Source organism: Fomitiporia mediterranea (genome assembly GCF_000271605.1).
Source record: "Fomitiporia mediterranea MF3/22 unplaced genomic scaffold FOMMEscaffold_18, whole genome shotgun sequence".
NCBI classification, from domain to species: Eukaryota; Fungi; Basidiomycota; class Agaricomycetes; order Hymenochaetales; family Hymenochaetaceae; genus Fomitiporia; species Fomitiporia mediterranea.
The window spans coordinates 921567-939694 of record NW_006760403.1 but is presented as its reverse complement, the minus strand read 5'-3'; the positions used below and the strand labels follow the sequence as shown (position 1 = coordinate 939694).

Here is an 18128-nt window from a genome sequence, read left to right as displayed (position 1 = left end):
ACACGACGCGACGCGTTCCAATATAATTAGGCGGAAATTTCGAATCACGACCTTCGCCACAGACGCGGATAATCGTCATGCACAGCACACTCGAGCCCACGCTTCTTCACTCTCTTCCTTCACTTCTCTACTATCCGCAATATCGCAGCCATGGACCAGGTTGAGCTGGATCACCTCAACTCCCTCTTGGATCGTGACGTAGAAATTAAAGAGGTACATTTCGACTAGTTCTTCCTTGATTAAGCAGAGCTAACTGTGGTTGGGCATATCAGAAACTAAAAGATACTGTGCAAGGATTTGAGAAGCGGACACGCTCAATAGTGGGCCTACTGAACAAGATACACGGAACCCCTTCTGATGCTAGTGCGTGCGACGTACGTCTACGCTATTGCAGATGCCTAACTTACCCGTAGTTCCTTCACTGGTCGATGGTGTGCGGCCGATGTTCAATGGGTGTGCTGAGTCCATTGCGACAATAGCAGAACTCATTCCAGAAAACGAATGTTCGTCCGTCTCTTACCTCTTTTTCTCAACTTGAATGTGCAGAATCCTGACGAGTGTTGGACAGACTGGCGTTGGTCGAATATGTGGACGAACACCCTGCGGTCCGCAGTTTTCGCAGTAGCATTCGTAGAATACCTGGACAGCGGAAACCTCCTATCACAATCAGGCATATCAGAAGTTCTCGGAGGTAAATAAAGAACATCTCAGCATGATCACCTTTTCTGAATGCGAATATGTCGCAGTCAAGGAAGACACAAATACGAGGATGATGATTCAAGCGGAAGACTATTTACATGGCCTAATCAGTTTAGTGAATGAACTAGTAAGTCTGACTGTATGCTCTGTCTTCTGCACCGGGACCGAAGATTTTGCCGCTAGTCGCGTTGGGCCGTGAATGCCGTTACCCTTGGTGACTTTGAACGACCAATTCGGATAAGCATCTTCGTGAAGAATGTCTTCGCCGGGTTTTCGATGGTAAACATAATGCTATTTTCGCTCTATATGTTGCTAACGTGCATTCCTATAAAGCTAAACCTCAAGAATGACTCCCTCAGGCGACGTTTCGACAGTCTAAAATATGACATAAAGAAAATAGAAGAAGGTGAGGTATTCTCATGTTTTGACTACCAATATACGTCACTTATTTCACAACATCCCATAACAGTCGTGTATGATGTATCTCTACGCAAACTGGCCGATCCGAAGGGTGTTGTGATTTGTGAAGCCAACATGAAATAGCAATACCTTACTCATTTCTTCACGAGAAATAGAGCTAGAAACTTGCATACAATGCATAGCATGTGTTTTCCATTCATTTTTTTGTATACGTAAACTTGTTGCTGTGTATTTTGCTTTGTATTCCCAAAATTTGTCACTTGCCTTATTTGGTTAAGCGCGGGCTTTGAACGACACGGAGATGATCGAACACAGTCATCTTGATTCTTTCTCTCTCCCGCCACTCATTCTCGTTCTCTCAATTTACCTCGGGGAACGTGTAAAGAAACTTGTAAAGGCGTATGGACCGCCGTCGGGCCCTTTCTCAAAGACCAGCTTCGACAGAAGGTAGTTCCCCCCTTTTAATTCCAATGTGTAAAGTTCTCACGAGAGCTGATGTGTCCCTTTCAACTTTCACAAACCAAACGTATCGGTCCTTTCCATATCGGGAAATTCTCCGTCTTACATTTAGAACTCCAATGCTGGGCAGTCGTAGTGGCCAAATTAAATGCATGCCGCCAAACATATGAAAAGCCAGAGACAATGGAGACCATGGGGCGTGTAAACCGGTCCATCTCCGCATGGCCGACAATGAGCGGTGACAACGGAGAGCCACTTGAACCGTTCGAGACGATCAAAGCGACTTATAAGAAACTGAGCTCTGGGCTCGCTGATATTCAAAAACATGCTGAAGCTGAAGCGAAGTAAGTCAAAGCGCAGACTAAGTGTAGCTTTACTTACCTCGTATCCCTAAGAGCTATTGACGATGCTCTTGAGTCACTCTCCGTTTTGTCCGCATTACGGAAGCCAGAGAATCAGGCAATCCAAGGTAAATTACTTACTGAAATAATCATGCAGCTGTTTTAAAGCATGTAAAATAACAGACAAACGCAACAAACGACACGGGCGTGGTTCTTCCCCGTTGTCTGCTCCCGCGACGCCCACTCCTCCACCAGTGAATAAGATCACACTGAGCGTCAAGGTGGACCGGGATCGAGCCTCTGAAAGTCCTGGTGCTCCTGCGCAACAGCCATTCAAAGGTGACGCCAAGGCACGGCACAGATTTTACCAGAAGCAGCTTCCTCTTCAAGAGGGTCGGAAAGTGGCGTTCCACCCTCCAAGCACAGGTGGGGCGGAAGCAGACGAAAACACCTGGATACTTGCGGTCATTACGCGGTGCATAAATCCAGAAAAGAACAGGTAGGGCTTCTCAGTATTGTATAATTAGATACGTATCCTAATTCAGACCATAGGTATGAGGTTCAAGACGCAGAGCCTCAAGAGGATGGGCAGCCTGGACAGTGCGTCGAATTCTCTTCTCTGATCGAGCATTCTGATTAGTTCTATTTTTAGACGCTATTCTTCTAACACAAAGACCATGATACCGTTACCTGATCCTGAAGCATCGCCAAACAGCCCATCTCATCCAAACGCGTATCCCGTGTTCGGCACAGGATCAACTGTTATGGCTTTGTATCCGGATACAAGCTGTTTTTATCGTGCAGAAGTGATCGAAGTCGTCGACGCGCCTCGGGAAGGCAGGGTAAGTGATAGTCGACTTTAATGGTCCATTTGTACTAGTCGTGCTTACCTACTACCCCTACTTGTAGACTGGGTCTGCGAAGCTGGCCTATCGACTTCGCTTTGAAGATGACGACGACCAGGTACACACGGTCAAATCTCAATGGGTTGTTGAGTGGCCCGGGTCATAGATTATATCTTTGTGTAAAATTATTTATGAAATCTGTCCTGGTTAGCTTTCTTTTTGTATATTATATGTAACCGTTGTCAGTCGTTGTTTTATTGCTTATGTAGACAGTTGTATATCTGCAAGCAGAGTGTTGTTCATTAATGAAAATTTGCATTAGAGATGCCAATAGTTCATTGTGCAGTGGGGCTTCACTATATATACAAGGTGTACTTTTTACATAAGAAACAATGGGGGGTGAAATTGTGACAACTTTTTTCTTGTGAATAAACGAAAACAAAGAAAACAAAGAGATGAAGTTTATGAAGTCTTTCCACCCAGATGAAGTCAAGATTTTCACTCGATATTAACTTTAACACTCTCCTGGTCCTCCGCCTTGGGAACCCTGACTCTCAAGATTCCATCCTCGAGTTTAGCAAAGACACCTGATCCGTCTACACGGCGCGGAAGCCAGATTGTACGAGAGAATTGGGAGGCGCTGCTGAATGTACGTTCGGTAGAGAGTTGGGTTGATTCGTTTTGCTGCTGGGTAACTGCACGGGCGTCGTCTGTTTGTTGTAAAGGTTGAGTTAGTAAGTTGTCCTATAATGAAACAAAATAGAGACCAGAGAGAGATGCGAAAACGTACCATTTGCTGAAATCCCTCCCTCAGTCGATGCCGTGGTAGGTTGGGTCTGCGACGACGACGATACGAACCTCCGTCCTTCAATAGTCAAACTCTGTCCTCCATCACCCACTCTCAACTCTAGGTTCTCCTTCTTCACACCCGGCAACTCCGCTTCTACCACAAACGCGTTCGGCTCTTCGCTCACGTCTACAGCAGGTGTGTTCAACGAGGTCGAGGTTGGGAAGGCAGAGAAGAAAGGGTCGTTGAACATCCCGAGGGGTGCTATGCTATTGTTATTACCACCACGACGAGAAGGGTAAGGACGTCCGAAAGGCTCTTCTAGTAGGCGGAAGAGGGGCCGGAACTCGCGAAGGAATTGGCGTGTAAGTGACATTGTTTGCAGTAGCAGTAGCAGTAGCAGTAGTAGAGGAGTAGACTAGTAGTTGCTTTGAGTTACGTTAGAGTACTCGAGTCGCAGTTGAAAGTAATCTTGCAACAAGGAGGGGTCCCGAGACTCAGACCCCTTTTATAGGATTCCGAAGGTCGCCGTGTCGAATCATCGAGAACTTTTCTAGTAACATCTGAATTGTCTGATCACTACTGTCGCACATTGAGGTCATTTCTAGATCTCTTGCAGGTTTGGGAGGTCACGGGTGCATCCGAGAGTGTTCGAGAGACGTCGATCGTACCCTAATTTGGCATATCATAGATCACGCTTTGGTTTTTCTTTTTCTTTCCTTTATTTGTTCCTTGGGCCGAGTGCAGTCGTCACCTTCGGCACTTTGACTTTTGCCTGACACAGAAAACGTCCGCGGTATAAATTTGTAATGAAAAGGATTAGAAAATGGATCAGTGCAGGTTATTATCTAGTCTAGTAAACAAAGGCTATGCATGTGTATATACGAGCATATACGCAACAGGTGGTTAAATATATAGAGACAAAGCAACCCAAGAAAAAAATGGGACCAGACAGAAAGCAAGACCAAAGCAAGCATGCATATAACAAATCAATCGCTCCGCTTCCTCCACTTCCTCATCCAACAAGAAAAAATCCAGAAAAAAGAATTTAATCATACTTCCCCTTACCCGAAGCAAAGTTACCCGCAACCTTCTTCAACAAAAACTCCCCATACACAACAGGCTCGTAGTGTCTCTCCACGCTCAACGGCGTATATGCAGTGTGGGTATGCGAGATCGGGGTGTAGGGAGTCCGTGGACTATGCGACGATAGGCCATTCGAGACTGCACCGCCTGACGATAGAGAACTGCGTACACTCGTACTTCCCGTCGTTGCTCTCGCTGACCCGAACTCAGCCTCTTCTACGCTTGTACGCCCGTCTTTTATGGACTGTGCAGATGAGGAGACAGAGGCGTCTGACGAGCCGGATGACGGCGGAGCACTCCCACTCCCACCAGTACTCCCGCCAGTAGACACACGTTCTCGTTCCATTTCCCTTCGCTCAGCATCAGCCAGTTCCTTAAGTTTCTGCGTCAATACTTCCGTCGGCCCGTCATGGTTATCATGGTGACAATGCGGATACGGGATATGCGGGCTGTGTGGTGTATACGCGTAAGCGGGTTGTATGGAATCCTTTTGCAGACGGAGTGCTGCTGCTAGAGGTTCGACGCGTGCGGTGAAGTTTGGTTCGAAGAAGAAGGGTATTCTGAGTGCGAGAACAGAGTTGTTGGTATTAGCGATCATGTTATGATATGAGAAGGATGTGGATAGTGAATTGACTCACGAAACACTATGCGTGAAAGAGTACACAGTAATTAGTTTGAGTATATCTTCGGAAAAATATGAAGAAGACATACCGGTAGTTTGATCCTTGATGAACAACACGATGTAAAGTACTTTTATACAACCCATTCGTCCAGACCTCCCACACTATTTGGAAAACGCAAAGAAAATCTCATCAGTACTGTTCTTACTCTTGTCTACCCCATCCCATCCAAACCGAAAGGCAAGGAGATTCAGACATACTTTCACCGATGTTACAAACAACACAACCAGGCATCGGATCCACATTGATCCATACGCCCTTCTCACCGTTCTGCTCATCAAGCACCGCCTCAACTGCACTCTCATCCTTGGCAGCATTCACAGGGTGACGCAACTCAGATGGCTCGACGCCGCCAATAAGAGCGCTCGCAACACTGGGCGCCAAGCCGGTCGTTGAGGTTGCAGGGACAGGCGTAGTGGCGGCATCATCTAGTATACCGTCCTGTGGAAGGAAGACTTGGAGTGCGTTTGGTGTTGGGTCTGCGTAGAGGAAGCTGTATGGTAGAGTTTTCGGAACTAAGATGAAGTTGTTAATGGAATTTGGTCTAGAGGAAGACGTACGTTAGACAGCCATAATCCCTGGTGGAAGAATTGAAGTGGTTGGCATCAGCCTTGGCAGTCACTTTGGGATATAAGACCTCCTTACTCACTTGTGTGCTCCACATGAGTAGCCATCGTAGTCATTAGGAAGTGGTGGATAGCCTGAACACGATTGTTAGTATTTGTGCATACATCATGTAGGAATGGAACCCAATATATTCTTGATTTGCCGAGCAGGTGGAAGGGAAGAACTAACCTATGGCGCGCATAACCCAGAACGAGTTGTCCACCTTGCTCTTCAGTTGCTCCCATTCCTCAGGCGTCATACCAAGTCCAACAGACATTCTATACCAATCCTCACGTAAATTAGTATCAACACAACTGTCAAAAATGGTGTAACTCACGCTTCCATAACAATCATCCCAAGCTTCTTCATCTTCTCTATCCACTTCTCAAATCGCTCACGAAACCCAGGCATGACCTCATCCGAAGGCCACTGGTTCTCTCCATGTAATGGTTTAGACTTGTCCGTTTGTTCTACGGGAGCGTAGAAGTCGAGTCCTTCGTGGTTATCCGCTTTGCCGTTCGTTACGTTCTCCTTTAATCTTTGGTATCCTGCAGAGTCAGATAAGTCAATGAGTCTAAGTAGATAATGGATAGTAAATGTACAGGCGGATAGATAGACGTACCTCGCGCACCATCCTGGTTCGCAAGCGCAAGCTTATCCTTCTCCTCTTGCGGAAGTGCAAAGAACCGTCTATTCATCAATCATTGTAACATATCACCACCCCAATAGAACCAGTTAGAAACTCAGGTACACACCTCGCAAGCTCCGAAAGTTCTTCCATCTCCTCCTGGTCCGCATAACTCGAAACATCAAGGTAAAAAAACCCATAGGTCAGACACGCCGCATGAAGAGCAGCACTCGTCGATCGTCGTCCGCCGTTATGTCCTCGGACATGAGCGGACTCGGGTGCTACCCATGGTGCGATGTCGATAACGGGTAGTGAACGGAGTTTGTATGGTGAGGCGGGTGATTTGGTTGAGGGCATCGGAAAGGACTATGGTAGACGGTTGGTTGGAGAGAGGGAGAGGGAGAGATGGGTGGAGTAGAAAGATATGATTTATGGGCGATGACGGTGAATGTATGCAGGGAGATATCAAAGTCTCTGCCGCTCTCGATCGACGCCCAGGCGCGTATAAATACTTTCTTGATTGTTATTCTTGGCCTCATTATTAGAACATGCACGTTCGATACCACGCTCATCTCCGAGTGCAACCTACAGAAGCACCAATTCTCGGACCACATCGGACAGGACAGAAACACATCTTCGAAGCACACAACGATATCGATGAGAAGAGAGAGAAAAAAATAATGAGAATATCAGTCAACTATACAACTGCAATCGTCACAGACACTGAGACAGACAGACTTTTCATGACAGAAAGTGTCCAGTAAGTAAGTGAAAGAGTGAGTATCAATGCCAACAACTCGCATCTGGCAAGCGGGTGCCGAGTGAGGGACAGTTAGATAAGAAAAAGAGAAAACTAGGTAAGGTTGATACAGAGACAGTTTAACCATGCACTAGCCCACACTATTACCACCAAACAACACCAACAGCGACAACACTAGTCGGAGATCAAAAGAGAAAGAAACAGGAGTGAAACACGTAGACAGGAGAACAAAACGGAAATGCACGGACAGGCGTGTGGGCCACACATATACATATATCATGCCGAGGCGAGGTGAGACGAGAAATGGAGGTCATTGAAACGCGCAGGAAAAGGTAAAATGCACCAAATGCATTGAACCATATAATACCTTAGGAAGAACAGAAACACCAGAATGGATACAGTTGGGAGCACACATTGGTGCAGAAGACAACACCGGTATAAACGCACAAGATTATTGCCTTTGAGCTATCCCTTGATCGGAGACTCGCTGCCGTCCATAAGGCCCTCGGCTTTCACCACGGGAGACGCCTCGTCGCCACCTGGTAAAGAACTCAGTTGTTTCACCTTTATATCGCCGTTGACCAACGGTGCAGGTGGTGGTGGTGCCTCACCCGAGGCCTTCGTGGATATTCCATTAGTCAAATTAGGTGGTTGGGCGCCGAATGCTTGCTGCGCTTCGTCACCAGGATTACTCATGGCTTGATCTTCGTCCGGTTCTCGCCCTGGTGTTGTGTCGTCAACCTCCTCGATGCGCGGACCAGCCGTGACGTCGTCGCTGTCTTCAAGCTCATCGAGTTGAGCTTTCAGGCTCTTCGTCACATCCGACTGCGGAGGACGCAAACCCAAAGCAGATAGGAATCGGCGCTCTTGCATGGCATCATCAAATGGACTCTGCGATGATCCAGGACCAGTCATTTCGACGTCGTCCTCGCTATCGTCGTCCGAATCGTCATTCGTGAACATCAACGTACCATCGTCCGGAGCGATACCTGTACTAGGATGAAACGTGATTCCGGCGCCGAGCATGCTACGCGCAAACCCACCGAGTCCGCCTGCAGGACCCATCCCACGTCCGCCAAATACACCTGCAAACCCACTGTCGGAGCCACTATCCGACCCTGAATCGCCAGAGTTTGCACGATCACGCGCTCGTTCCTCGTATGCTTGCCTCCGTGCGCGGAAAGCGTTGATGCGACTCGGCGCATACAGTTGGGGTACCTCCTCTGGTGTCGGGTAGCCGTACTTTCGCTTCACACGATCTTCCATCCAGTCGTACCATTGTTCCTTGGTACGCCCATTGAGGAGCGCTATAATGAGGACGGTCATGTTATCACATCCTACACCTGCACCAGACGTAGTATCTGGTGCAAGACAATGGTCACATATAAACTCAGCGATTTCGGACAGTTCCTTGCGCTGCGAGACTTGAAGGCGAATGATGTCTACAACCTGCTGCGAAGTAAGGCAATCCCAGATGCCTTTTTACACAAGAATCAGCACAATCCGAATTTGGTAGGCATATGGGTCTTCACACATACCATCACACGCGAGGACGAGGAATTCATCCTCTTCAGTAATTTTGTGTTCAGTAATGTCAGGATTCGCAGTGATAATCTGTTCTTCCGGCGACAAAGAAAAGTTCTTTTTGAATTCAAAGTCACCGATCGCCCTCGACAACGCCAAGTTCCCTAAAAGTTAGAAGAGCGTGAGCCTCTGTCGATCCCACAGTGTAAAGATAGTACAGACCATTGACACGACCATACTCCACATATCCACCGGCATTGCGAATACGAGTCATTTCAGCTGAATAGATGAAATTTCAATACCATGACGCATTAGGGAAAATGTGCACGCTGACATTCATTGAGAGGCTTGTGATCAAAGCTCAATGGCTTGACCTCGCCTTTCACACTGATGACTGATCGTGAATCGCCAGCATTAGCCTATACGCGTGTCCCTTTAGCGCCGGCGGACAAAACCACATTGAAATGATGAAGGCTTACCACAAAGATCCGCCCATTTTGTGTAATCAAAGCCGCGACTGCGGTACACCCTGAGGGATCCCTGAAAAATCGAGACTCTGTTACTCCCCAGAAACCATATGAGCTAACTAGATTTGAAGAGGAATACTGACCAGAACTCACCAGCACGGATGTCTTCGTCCGTACCGAGAAAAGCACCCTTGAGCGCACTGTCCCATTGCTGGTTGACATATGAGTCTTCTTTTACCAGTCGCTTGTGTACATTCTCTCCGGAATACTTTGCTACGGTGCCGCCTATGTGCGCAGAACAAACATACAGAAAACTGAGGAAGGTTACTTGTAGGAATGAAGAACAAGTGACGTACCACCATGCCCATCATACACTGCGAAGAATGAGTTATGCCCACCCCTATTATCCTCTAATTCCAATTCAATCGCGTGGGCGTCCTCCATGGCTAAAATACACAGATATCATTCAGTTAAGCATTCTGCTTCACGAGTGATAGCAACTAGATAGCAAGTGCCCCAAAGAAAGTATCGCCACATAACACTGGACAAGTCATCTCTAGGTCCCAGACGCCCGGCCACGCTAACAAGCACGCGTACGAGCGTGCAGATAAGGAGAGGCGACTTAAGTGAATAGAAAGAAGGTCGGGTCTATTAAAAGTATGCCCTTGACCGCTGAATATTGCGAAACATGTATAGATTGATGGCTTGCACCGCTCCCCAACACAATATGCCAGGAAAACTTTCGCTGCAAAGAAGTGAAACCAAACGATCGACTTACAGATTCGCCAGCCCTGCATCTCGCACACGCCATATACGAAGCGTTCATCTCCCCCCGACTTCGAGTGTTTTTCGGTATCTAAACGAGCCGAGAGTGCAAAGTTACGAGCTAATCAGTGACCAGTCCAATATGCGCAGTGTGCGACGTTTCGCCGCGCGATAGTGAGACATGCAAAGACAAATGCATACCAGGTGACGAGAGTGTTTGACCCTATGAGAATAAGAATGCGTCAATGAGCAAGTTGTATGTGCTGGAAGACACCAAAGATGGCATGAAGTTTTTGGCATACCATGATGGATGGAGACCGGAGATTGTATGCACGGTCCACGAAACGGCGTCAGCGTACGTTGCTGAAATGGGCGAAGTGGGCGAGATTAGGACGGCAGTAGAGTAGAGCGAGGAGAGTGAGTATGAGTGTCGGAGGAAAAGATTGAATGGCTCGTGTGCTAGTCGGAGTTGTACGGTATGAGGAATCTCGACCGTCACTCTTCTGCATCGCATTGGTCGTTCTGGCTCACGGGACTTGGCCCCGAGTCACATCCACAAAACTTTCTTTTGCACTTCTAAGCACCTCGAATCCTCAACAAGTCTATCTAACTACACTGCAATCCTATATTACACCACCACTTTTATTTCTGTTCGATAGTAGTGATAAGAACCGTCGTTTCTCAATGGCGATTCTCCGCATTTGACCCCAAATGGCAGGCACAGCTTGGATGAAACGCGGCAAGATGAATGTCCCCTGTAAGTGGGATGGCGACATACTTGTACAAGCATTCACACCGCATAACTCTTATTCTGTCGTCCTCACATACCAGGATCCTGGTGGCGACTTCCTAACCTGTGTCTTGCCCATTATTCGTGCTGTAGCCAGTTCATTTCCGAAACTTAGACCATACGTGTCATACCGCGACGCGGCAATCGGATGGATGCCTCCTTTCAAACTCTCTTTCGTCACAACTGAGGCCATACGTAGTGCTCTCAACTGTTCGGCTCGTCCGCCTTGTATCCGATACACTGGTATTTTGGATAGAAATTAGCTCGTTTCAGAGCATGGACATAGGAATAAGTTATACTATTACTAGGATCAAGGTATCAATAAAATTTACCCTAGACGATCGTCAGCAACGAAATTACTTTCCGTCAGAAATAAGCTACGCATTTCGAAGCAACGTTAGTGGCTTTGATATTGTTGGACAGTTAAGTTCAAAGGCCAGTAAAACTTTATAAAGTTGAGAAGGGACGATTGCTAGATGAGGAAATCGCCGATCACAGCGCATTAGGACGCGTCTCGCTTTGCGGTCAACGCATCGCAAAGACTACCAGCGCTTTTTAAAAAAATAATAAATACACCTGTTGCAGAAAAACAATGTGGTGCTTGACTAGCTGTACTCTCTGTGGCAACGTGCGTGCGTGAATAAGCGCAAGTATGATAGTGAGAAAGTGGAGAATTGGGTAAGACAGACGTCCTCGTCCTGCACTTGGTCTTGCTCTTGTCCAACACCTTGCTCCTCCTGGGTTTTCAACTAGAAAATAGCCAGAGGTATTTATGCTAGACGAATGTCGTTATTCTGAATGACCTGACTCTGGTCTCGGTTCACAATGAGTAATAGAGAACATGGGATAATGTGCTGAATGCTGTAGAGACGTCGAAAGCCGGGATGAGAGTTGTAGTGCGGGTAGCTACGTAGGATCGCGATTCACAGGGTAGGCCGGCTGTCCTCTCCTGCCTGCCGCCACTCTTCCCCCTTTGCCTCCATCCCCCATCACTCCCCGCCTTCCCCGTTCTCGTCCATTCTCCCGCTCGACAGTCATCCAATACCTTGTCAACCCACCCTCTCCTCGTCACTCGCATCCTTCGACGCCACTACACTCCCTTCGGCGTCTCTTTTCGCTCCACACCGACTCACAGAATCAACCGCAACCGGCTTTCGCGGATGGCTCCCCGCGTCACCCTTCTCACCTCCACCAACGGCAACAGCACCGCAAGGACATGGTCTACGCTTGAACAAAGCGGTTCTGGCGTCAGTGCTAATGGCACGGACACCCAAATGGACGTCGACGAGGTTGACGAACTATCCGAAATGGATGAAGCGGACAGCCTCGAAGTCGACGAGCTCGACGAGTCAGACAGCGGCCCACAGGACTCCCAGCCACAATGGGAGACAATATCCTCTGCTTCTGCTAGTGCCGCTCCTTCTCCGAAGGCCAGCGCGAAGAAGCCGCGCCCAAAGCCGCCCACCACTCGCCAACCTGGCCAGACAATTGTACCCATGTCTCGCATAGAAGCTATGGTCTCCACGGATCGTACGCGCTTCTCTTGCTTGTTGCTTCTCATGTACTGACCTTCGAGTCCAGTCTCTCAACACGGCACTCCGTCGAAAGAAGCCGCATTCATTATCTCCCTGGCCACAGTAAGGGCCTTCTATATTTCCTCTTTCCCAGCTATTGATTCATCGCCTCGCAGGAGGAATTCATCCGGCGCTTGACCCGCGTTGCTCATACCCGTTCCCGTCTCGACAAACGTATGTTAACAACATACAATGACTTCGGTACGTGCATATTTTGTTCCATACTCCGTGTCTATTAATAATGTGTCATTATCATCCAGCGGATTCTGCCCATTATTTTGAAGAGTACAAGTTCTTGCAAGGTTCGTCACCCTTGTCTCTGGTTCTTCGACGTTGCTCTTCTCTAACTGGTGAACATATTGGATTGGCTGACTATCCAGAAATCATTCCGCGGCCGCTTTCCCCGAAGTCTGCCCTCGTGGAACGCAAGCGCATCCTTGAAGAACATGATGCGCTCCTCAATGGTCTCAACATTGTCAGTCCCGACAGCAAGACTAAACCTGGACAGACATCTGCATCAACGTCGAAGGCTTCTACACCTGTACCCAAACTGACCAAAGCAAGAAGTGCGAGCAGCAGTGCTAACGGAAGGTCATCAAAATCAAAGAACGCTGGCACGGCAACATCTGCACCGGTTGTACGGAGCCAAAGGCAGAAGAACAAGAAAGCACGTCTTGCTCAAGAAGCCGTATCTTCAGCGGAACCTACCGCAGATGTCAACTCGCCTGCCCCGTTACCTGCCCAGAATGGGCATGCAACTGGAGATCCCAATGGTGTTCATGGTTCCAATAACTCTAGCAGGAGTAGTAGCATGAAAATTAAGATTTCTCTTCGACCGCCGTCCACTACTCCAACAGCAGTGCCTGTGGACGCAGTATCTCAAAATACAGTCCTTCCTCTTGGCCCGCCCTCGAGAGCCTCCTCCACGGGTACCCCGGAGCGACAGCATTCTCAGCAGCTCAACGAGAGTACCGATAAGCCGCTTCGGTTTGAAGAAGACGCAAAGTCTGGTACAGGGAGCAACAACCTCAATGGAAAGACTGGCGGCGTTCAGTTCGCACCCGTCAATGTCGAGACGACCGATCAGCCCCTATGGAACCGCGTACCTTTACCACCGCCGCCGTCAGCGAAAGTCACTACCTCCCTCGAAGTGCTGAAAAATGGTACTATGACTACCGACCTCGACACCGCTGTGGAGCAAGCACGGAATGTCAGGGCAGCGAAACCACGGTCCGCGCGACAGGATGCCAGCAACGGTCTTCCGCGAGATGAGCAGAAGGTAGCTACGAACGGTGCCGAACTCGAAGATTCTGCACCTCCGCCGAAGAGGGCTAGACAGCGGCGCCGCTCTGGAGAGTCGACATCCAGCAAGGGAGGCCTACGCGATGCGTTGAATGGCACTATACCAAATCCTGGACGGACGATATACTCTCAGCGGTGAAGGGACGCTCCTGCTTGCTGATATCTGGGATCGCAAATAAGCGAGCAGGACTGCCCATTTGGTGGAGGAGCCAAGACTTAATTCATGGTGAGCTTGTAACTCAACTTTGCCAGGCAGAAGACTGGGATGAACGGAATGTGCCCATCCGAACGCTGGTCCTCGTAAAAGTACTTGTTTTATTATTTCTGTCCTTCTCATCCCTTCCGTGTTTTAAAACGTCATTTTGTTAGTTCCGACTTTCTCTGGTCAAAAGTGTGTATGCACGCATTGGTCAAAAGTTTGACATCCAAAACTTCACGTTTCCTTCCGTTTCCACATTCAGACATACAGAGACACATATGCATACATACATACATTTGCACATATCATTGCACTCACCCACCTCGATTTCTACACTCTGCGTTTGTCCTATGTTTCAATTCCGCGATACAGCTTGTTATACACTGTGTATTTCCACCTCCTTTCCCTCCTGTCACCGACTGGAATGACGTTGCCGCTTACCTACCTATCCTCCCGCCCGCCTTGTCTCAATCCAGTTCCAACTTCAGAGTTCACTGTCTCTTCTTCTGCAATTTCTTTGTCTTGTTTCTCATTTTCTCATTTTCTCTGTTTTTTCTTTTCTTTTCTTCCTTGACTGCATGGTATTATTGTATGCAATAGCCAGCCTGAACTTGAGTGTATATACTGTTAGTAATTGGTCCTTGCACTAAAATTATTATAGACAAGATTTGATTGTTGACTTGATCGTGGTAATTTGGAGTCTGCATTACCCTTGGAAGACCATTGATATAAATGACTTGCCTGAATTACTGTACTCGAATTCACATTAAAAAAAGCTCAGATGTATGTATATATTTTGTATATTAATTTTAATCTCTTCTCAACCTGGATTATAGTATGTCTTTCACGACTATTAACTCCCTCTCACATAGACAAAGTAATACAAATCCATCCTTTGTAGTTGATGTCTCTTGTTGCAGTCGTAAAGCTCCAACGCCGAGCAACGCACCCGACGTCCCTCCACTCACTTTCAACACAGCTTGTTTCGCCCACGTGGATTTCTGAGTCTCACCGGGAGAGCCCCGGTAAATGTAGACGTTCCCACCGCCTGTGCTCGTACCAGACTCGAAAGCGAGGACAGCGAGTGAGGAGATGTGGAATGTGAAGCGAGTATCGCGTTTGGATGCTAGGACGAAGGAGAGGGCTGGGTAGGTTGATGTATGCTTCCATTTCCATGTTTCTTCTTTGTTTGTAGAGGGTGGTAAGGTGAAGAGTAAACCGTCGATGTCGCTTTTGATTACTAGCGAGGGTTCGGATTCTCGTAACCCTGGTACAGGGACAGAAAGTACCGAAGCACTTGCGTTTTCCTCTCTTACGCTCGATGCCCATTCTGGTACGAGACCATCAGGAGTTACCCACGTAACAGCCACTCGTCGCCCAACGGAACTATCCACACTATCGTCCAGTTCACCCTCCGCAAGGCTCGGTACGCCTTCACCAAGTCCCAGTCCACTCGCGTCTCCACCTCCGAGCTGTAGGGAGCTGGTGTATTTCTCCAGTGCTTCACGGATGAGGTATAGTTCGGATGGGTCGAGCGTCTCGGGTACTTCTTCGTCTGTTGTATCCGTACGTTCACTCGATGCGTTCATCCCTGCGCTCGCGAATACTTGAGCCCACCGAGTCCCTTCGTGCTGTTTATCCAAATGCAGCGTGAGCAACCCAAACTCCCTCTCCGCTTCTCGGTCCCACGTCCAAAAGCTCGAAGATGGGTTGATCCCATCCCACAATTGCTTGAGTGAATAACGCGGGAGCGAAGCGGACATTGGTAGTTCGTGCTTGACTAGTAATGAAAGTGTCTTTGCGGTTAGCGTGACGTGTATCGCGGATTTAGGGACGTTAGAGGGGAGAGCGAAGGCTACTGTTACTGAGTCTTGTGTTTGAGTCCATGAATATGGTGGAGGCTTTATTGGTCCGTCTGGTGCTAAGACTTCCCCAGCTCGAGGTATAGGTGCTAGTTCTTCGGGAGTTGGCTCATAAGTTGGTGGAGTTACTATGCCCACTCTGTACCACGATTTCCCGAGTATGAAGAACGCTCCGCGTGAAGTATCATAGCCTACGTGGCTCGGGACGTCATCCCCTCTTCCTTTCCAGATTATCTTGAGAGGCTGAGCGTCGTCAGATGGCGTATCTACTGAGACCTCTGCGAGAAGAACATCAAAGTGAGAGGGTTCAGCTTTCGTCGTTCGACTCTTCTTCTGAGTTTGAGACTCCGAACTACTGAGCGATTCGGTGGGAACATGCCGACACGAGAGTACGCAAACCGCAACGCCGGGATCCTTGGTTTGTGCTGCGTGAAGTCTGAAGGGCGTATACGCAGAGGTAGAAGAAGCTTTGTCATCAGGTAGATGGTAAAGCGCTACGATCCGATTGTCCTCTCTAGTCTCGGAGAGGACGTACAATAACCCAGTTCCATCAGAGACCAATAACGTATCTCCCAACGAAACAGCAGACGGATACTCCCTATGTTGATTCTCGACCAAGTCATCACTTTGTATAGGTTTGGGTAGTTCGCTGAGAGTAGAGAATGTTGGCGTCAAATCCTGTCATTCTTCCTCTCAGCGCTCCAAATCAAATTAGTTTATAGAGTAGCGGCACTCACCGGATTCAAAACAATACGAATGACATTCAGATCATCATCCACATAGACCGACTCACTCGAATCCCGCGAAATCGTTAGATGATTATGCGTTATACGTGATTGAACTTCCTCGAACGACAGCGGTGTCCGCGACCTTCCAGAAACATTTGCTTGTGTCGGGTACGCTGTCAAAGGAAATCGTGTAATGTGCTCGTCTTGCGCGAGCGGTGAGAGCTTGTACCCTTCAAACTTGGGGTTGAGCAGAGACCTATTCGTAGGGAAACAAGCCATTCAGATAGATATAGCGGAGATACACTACATGATACAGTACGAAGCAGAATTAGCTAACGCGTACTTATATGCGTCATCACCGAATTCGGCTGTATTATTCATTCCGTACACGTTGTAAAAATAACTCAAAATAACTACACATTACACAAAATATTTGCTACACAAGATCCTTTAAGCAAAGCGAACAAAGCAAAAGTAGATCATGAATCGATTAAATTCGCTACTGCATTTCATCGATGCTCCCTCCTAGATTTACGATGAGACACTCTGGGAATGCGAGAGCCGTTTGCAGGTGCCCTCTCTGGTTCTGAATCGTTGAACATTGCATGTCTACTTCGGCAGAGTGCACCACCGGTGCCCGTGTTGGCGGACCGGGAGTCTGCGCTCGACTGTGGTCGCGAGGTCGTGCTTGAAGTCGCACAGAGTGACTGAATTGCGTCTCGCGACGTTGCCGACGACGTTCAAAATCGCTATCCTCACCACCAGAGCTGTGGACCTCAACAACGTCGTCACTGACATAACTATATGCTTGATCCTCTATATGGGTCGCTTCCGGTGACGAAAACGAGACACGACGTCCGAGAGACCTACTTCGTGATGATGTCCTAGATTCCCGGATTGCGGACTTGGGTCGGCTACGTCTGGAATTATGCAGCTGCGATTGCGTCCTCCCGCGTTCCTGAACTGATCGCCTGGTAGGAGAAGATGACAACCTTTCCTCTTCTTCGTAATCGGAGCCTATAGGGGATGATGTCGGAGGAGCAGTTGCAACGGATTGCGGTGTGTGAAAGGAAGCGGAGCGTTTGAGGTGTCGCGGAGTGGTTGGATTCCACGGTTGATGTCCATATTGCGTAGGGCTTTGGACGAAAGGAGGAACATGCGAGCCATTCACCGGTGGCGAAGGGAAAGGTAATGAACCTCCCATCAGATAAGACAGGCTCTGCAATGCCTGCGCCAAATGGTATTGTGCCGCAGAGTCGTGGAAGTTCGCTGCTGGGGGATGTTGTGGTGGAAGTGATGGTGTGAAGTTGTTAGACCCATAAACTTGCGATCCAGTGAAGGAATGCTGAGGCGTTGTAAAGTTAAAAGAGTCAAGCTCAGGCGGATGATGTAAACGCGACTGTCTTTCGATAGGCTGTTCTTCTGAGTGCCGAGAACGAGCTCGACGTCTGTTTGTCGGTTGCGTACTTGGTCCAGCTTCGAATCCATCTTTAATAGACAAAGCTCAATCAACCGGCATGCTGTCAACAGACTGTAATACATACCATACGAGGAGGAGTCGGCCGCAGTGACAAGACTTTGCCGCCGAGAATGGGACGATCGGCGG

The 18128-nt window shown here is 48.3% G+C and overlaps 7 protein-coding genes across 7 annotated transcripts; 3 read left to right on the top strand and 4 right to left on the bottom strand.

The window, feature by feature from the left end:
- Positions 1-80: 80 nt before the first annotated feature.
- FOMMEDRAFT_114967 (Translin) lies at positions 81-1242 on the top strand (the record flags this gene model as incomplete). The annotated part of the gene is made up of 8 exons (XM_007271841.1): positions 81-213; positions 273-363; positions 414-503; positions 569-691; positions 747-826; positions 883-978; positions 1033-1105; positions 1169-1242. Exons 1-8 carry the CDS (start codon positions 151-153, stop codon positions 1240-1242), a joined length of 690 nt encoding a protein of 229 aa, XP_007271903.1. The 5' UTR covers positions 81-150.
- Positions 1243-1502: 260 nt separating this feature from the next.
- On the top strand, positions 1503-3088 carry FOMMEDRAFT_114966 (uncharacterized protein). The gene is made up of 7 exons (XM_007271840.1): positions 1503-1566; positions 1691-1922; positions 1974-2047; positions 2103-2418; positions 2472-2519; positions 2572-2761; positions 2829-3088. The coding sequence occupies exons 1-7, from the start codon at positions 1521-1523 to the stop codon at positions 2928-2930; spliced, it is 1008 nt and encodes a 335-aa protein (XP_007271902.1). The 5' UTR covers positions 1503-1520; the 3' UTR covers positions 2931-3088.
- Positions 3089-3262: 174 nt separating this feature from the next.
- FOMMEDRAFT_97348 (HSP20-like chaperone) lies at positions 3263-3804 on the bottom strand (the record flags this gene model as incomplete). The annotated part of the gene is made up of 2 exons (XM_007271576.1): positions 3263-3508; positions 3664-3804. 2 exons carry the CDS (start codon positions 3802-3804, stop codon positions 3263-3265), a joined length of 387 nt encoding a protein of 128 aa, XP_007271638.1.
- A 795-nt stretch (positions 3805-4599) lies between these two features.
- On the bottom strand, positions 4600-6908 carry FOMMEDRAFT_97510 (Clavaminate synthase-like protein; the record flags this gene model as incomplete). Its single annotated transcript, XM_007271588.1, has 10 exons — positions 4600-4684; positions 5102-5197; positions 5349-5421; positions 5476-5605; positions 5726-5810; positions 5967-6018; positions 6113-6201; positions 6261-6471; positions 6546-6613; positions 6679-6908. The coding sequence occupies 10 exons, from the start codon at positions 6906-6908 to the stop codon at positions 4600-4602; spliced, it is 1119 nt and encodes a 372-aa protein (XP_007271650.1).
- A 317-nt stretch (positions 6909-7225) lies between these two features.
- Positions 7226-10495, bottom strand: FOMMEDRAFT_24114 (PP2C-domain-containing protein). Its single transcript, XM_007271544.1, has 10 exons — positions 10370-10495; positions 10269-10290; positions 10081-10158; positions 9659-9748; positions 9456-9587; positions 9315-9391; positions 9170-9254; positions 9058-9114; positions 8850-8999; positions 7226-8789 (listed from the first exon to the last, which is right to left on the bottom strand). The coding sequence occupies exons 1-10, from the start codon at positions 10370-10372 to the stop codon at positions 7777-7779; spliced, it is 1707 nt and encodes a 568-aa protein (XP_007271606.1). The 5' UTR covers positions 10373-10495; the 3' UTR covers positions 7226-7776.
- Positions 10496-11610: 1115 nt separating this feature from the next.
- On the top strand, positions 11611-14387 carry FOMMEDRAFT_24111 (uncharacterized protein). Its single transcript, XM_007271543.1, has 5 exons — positions 11611-12387; positions 12439-12494; positions 12548-12632; positions 12692-12733; positions 12812-14387. The coding sequence occupies exons 1-5, from the start codon at positions 12018-12020 to the stop codon at positions 13870-13872; spliced, it is 1614 nt and encodes a 537-aa protein (XP_007271605.1). The 5' UTR covers positions 11611-12017; the 3' UTR covers positions 13873-14387.
- Positions 14388-14717: 330 nt separating this feature from the next.
- On the bottom strand, positions 14718-16801 carry FOMMEDRAFT_114955 (uncharacterized protein; the record flags this gene model as incomplete). Its single annotated transcript, XM_007271839.1, has 2 exons — positions 14718-16472; positions 16532-16801. 2 exons carry the CDS (start codon positions 16799-16801, stop codon positions 14763-14765), a joined length of 1980 nt encoding a protein of 659 aa, XP_007271901.1. The 3' UTR covers positions 14718-14762.
- Between the last annotated feature and the right edge of the window lie 1327 nt (positions 16802-18128).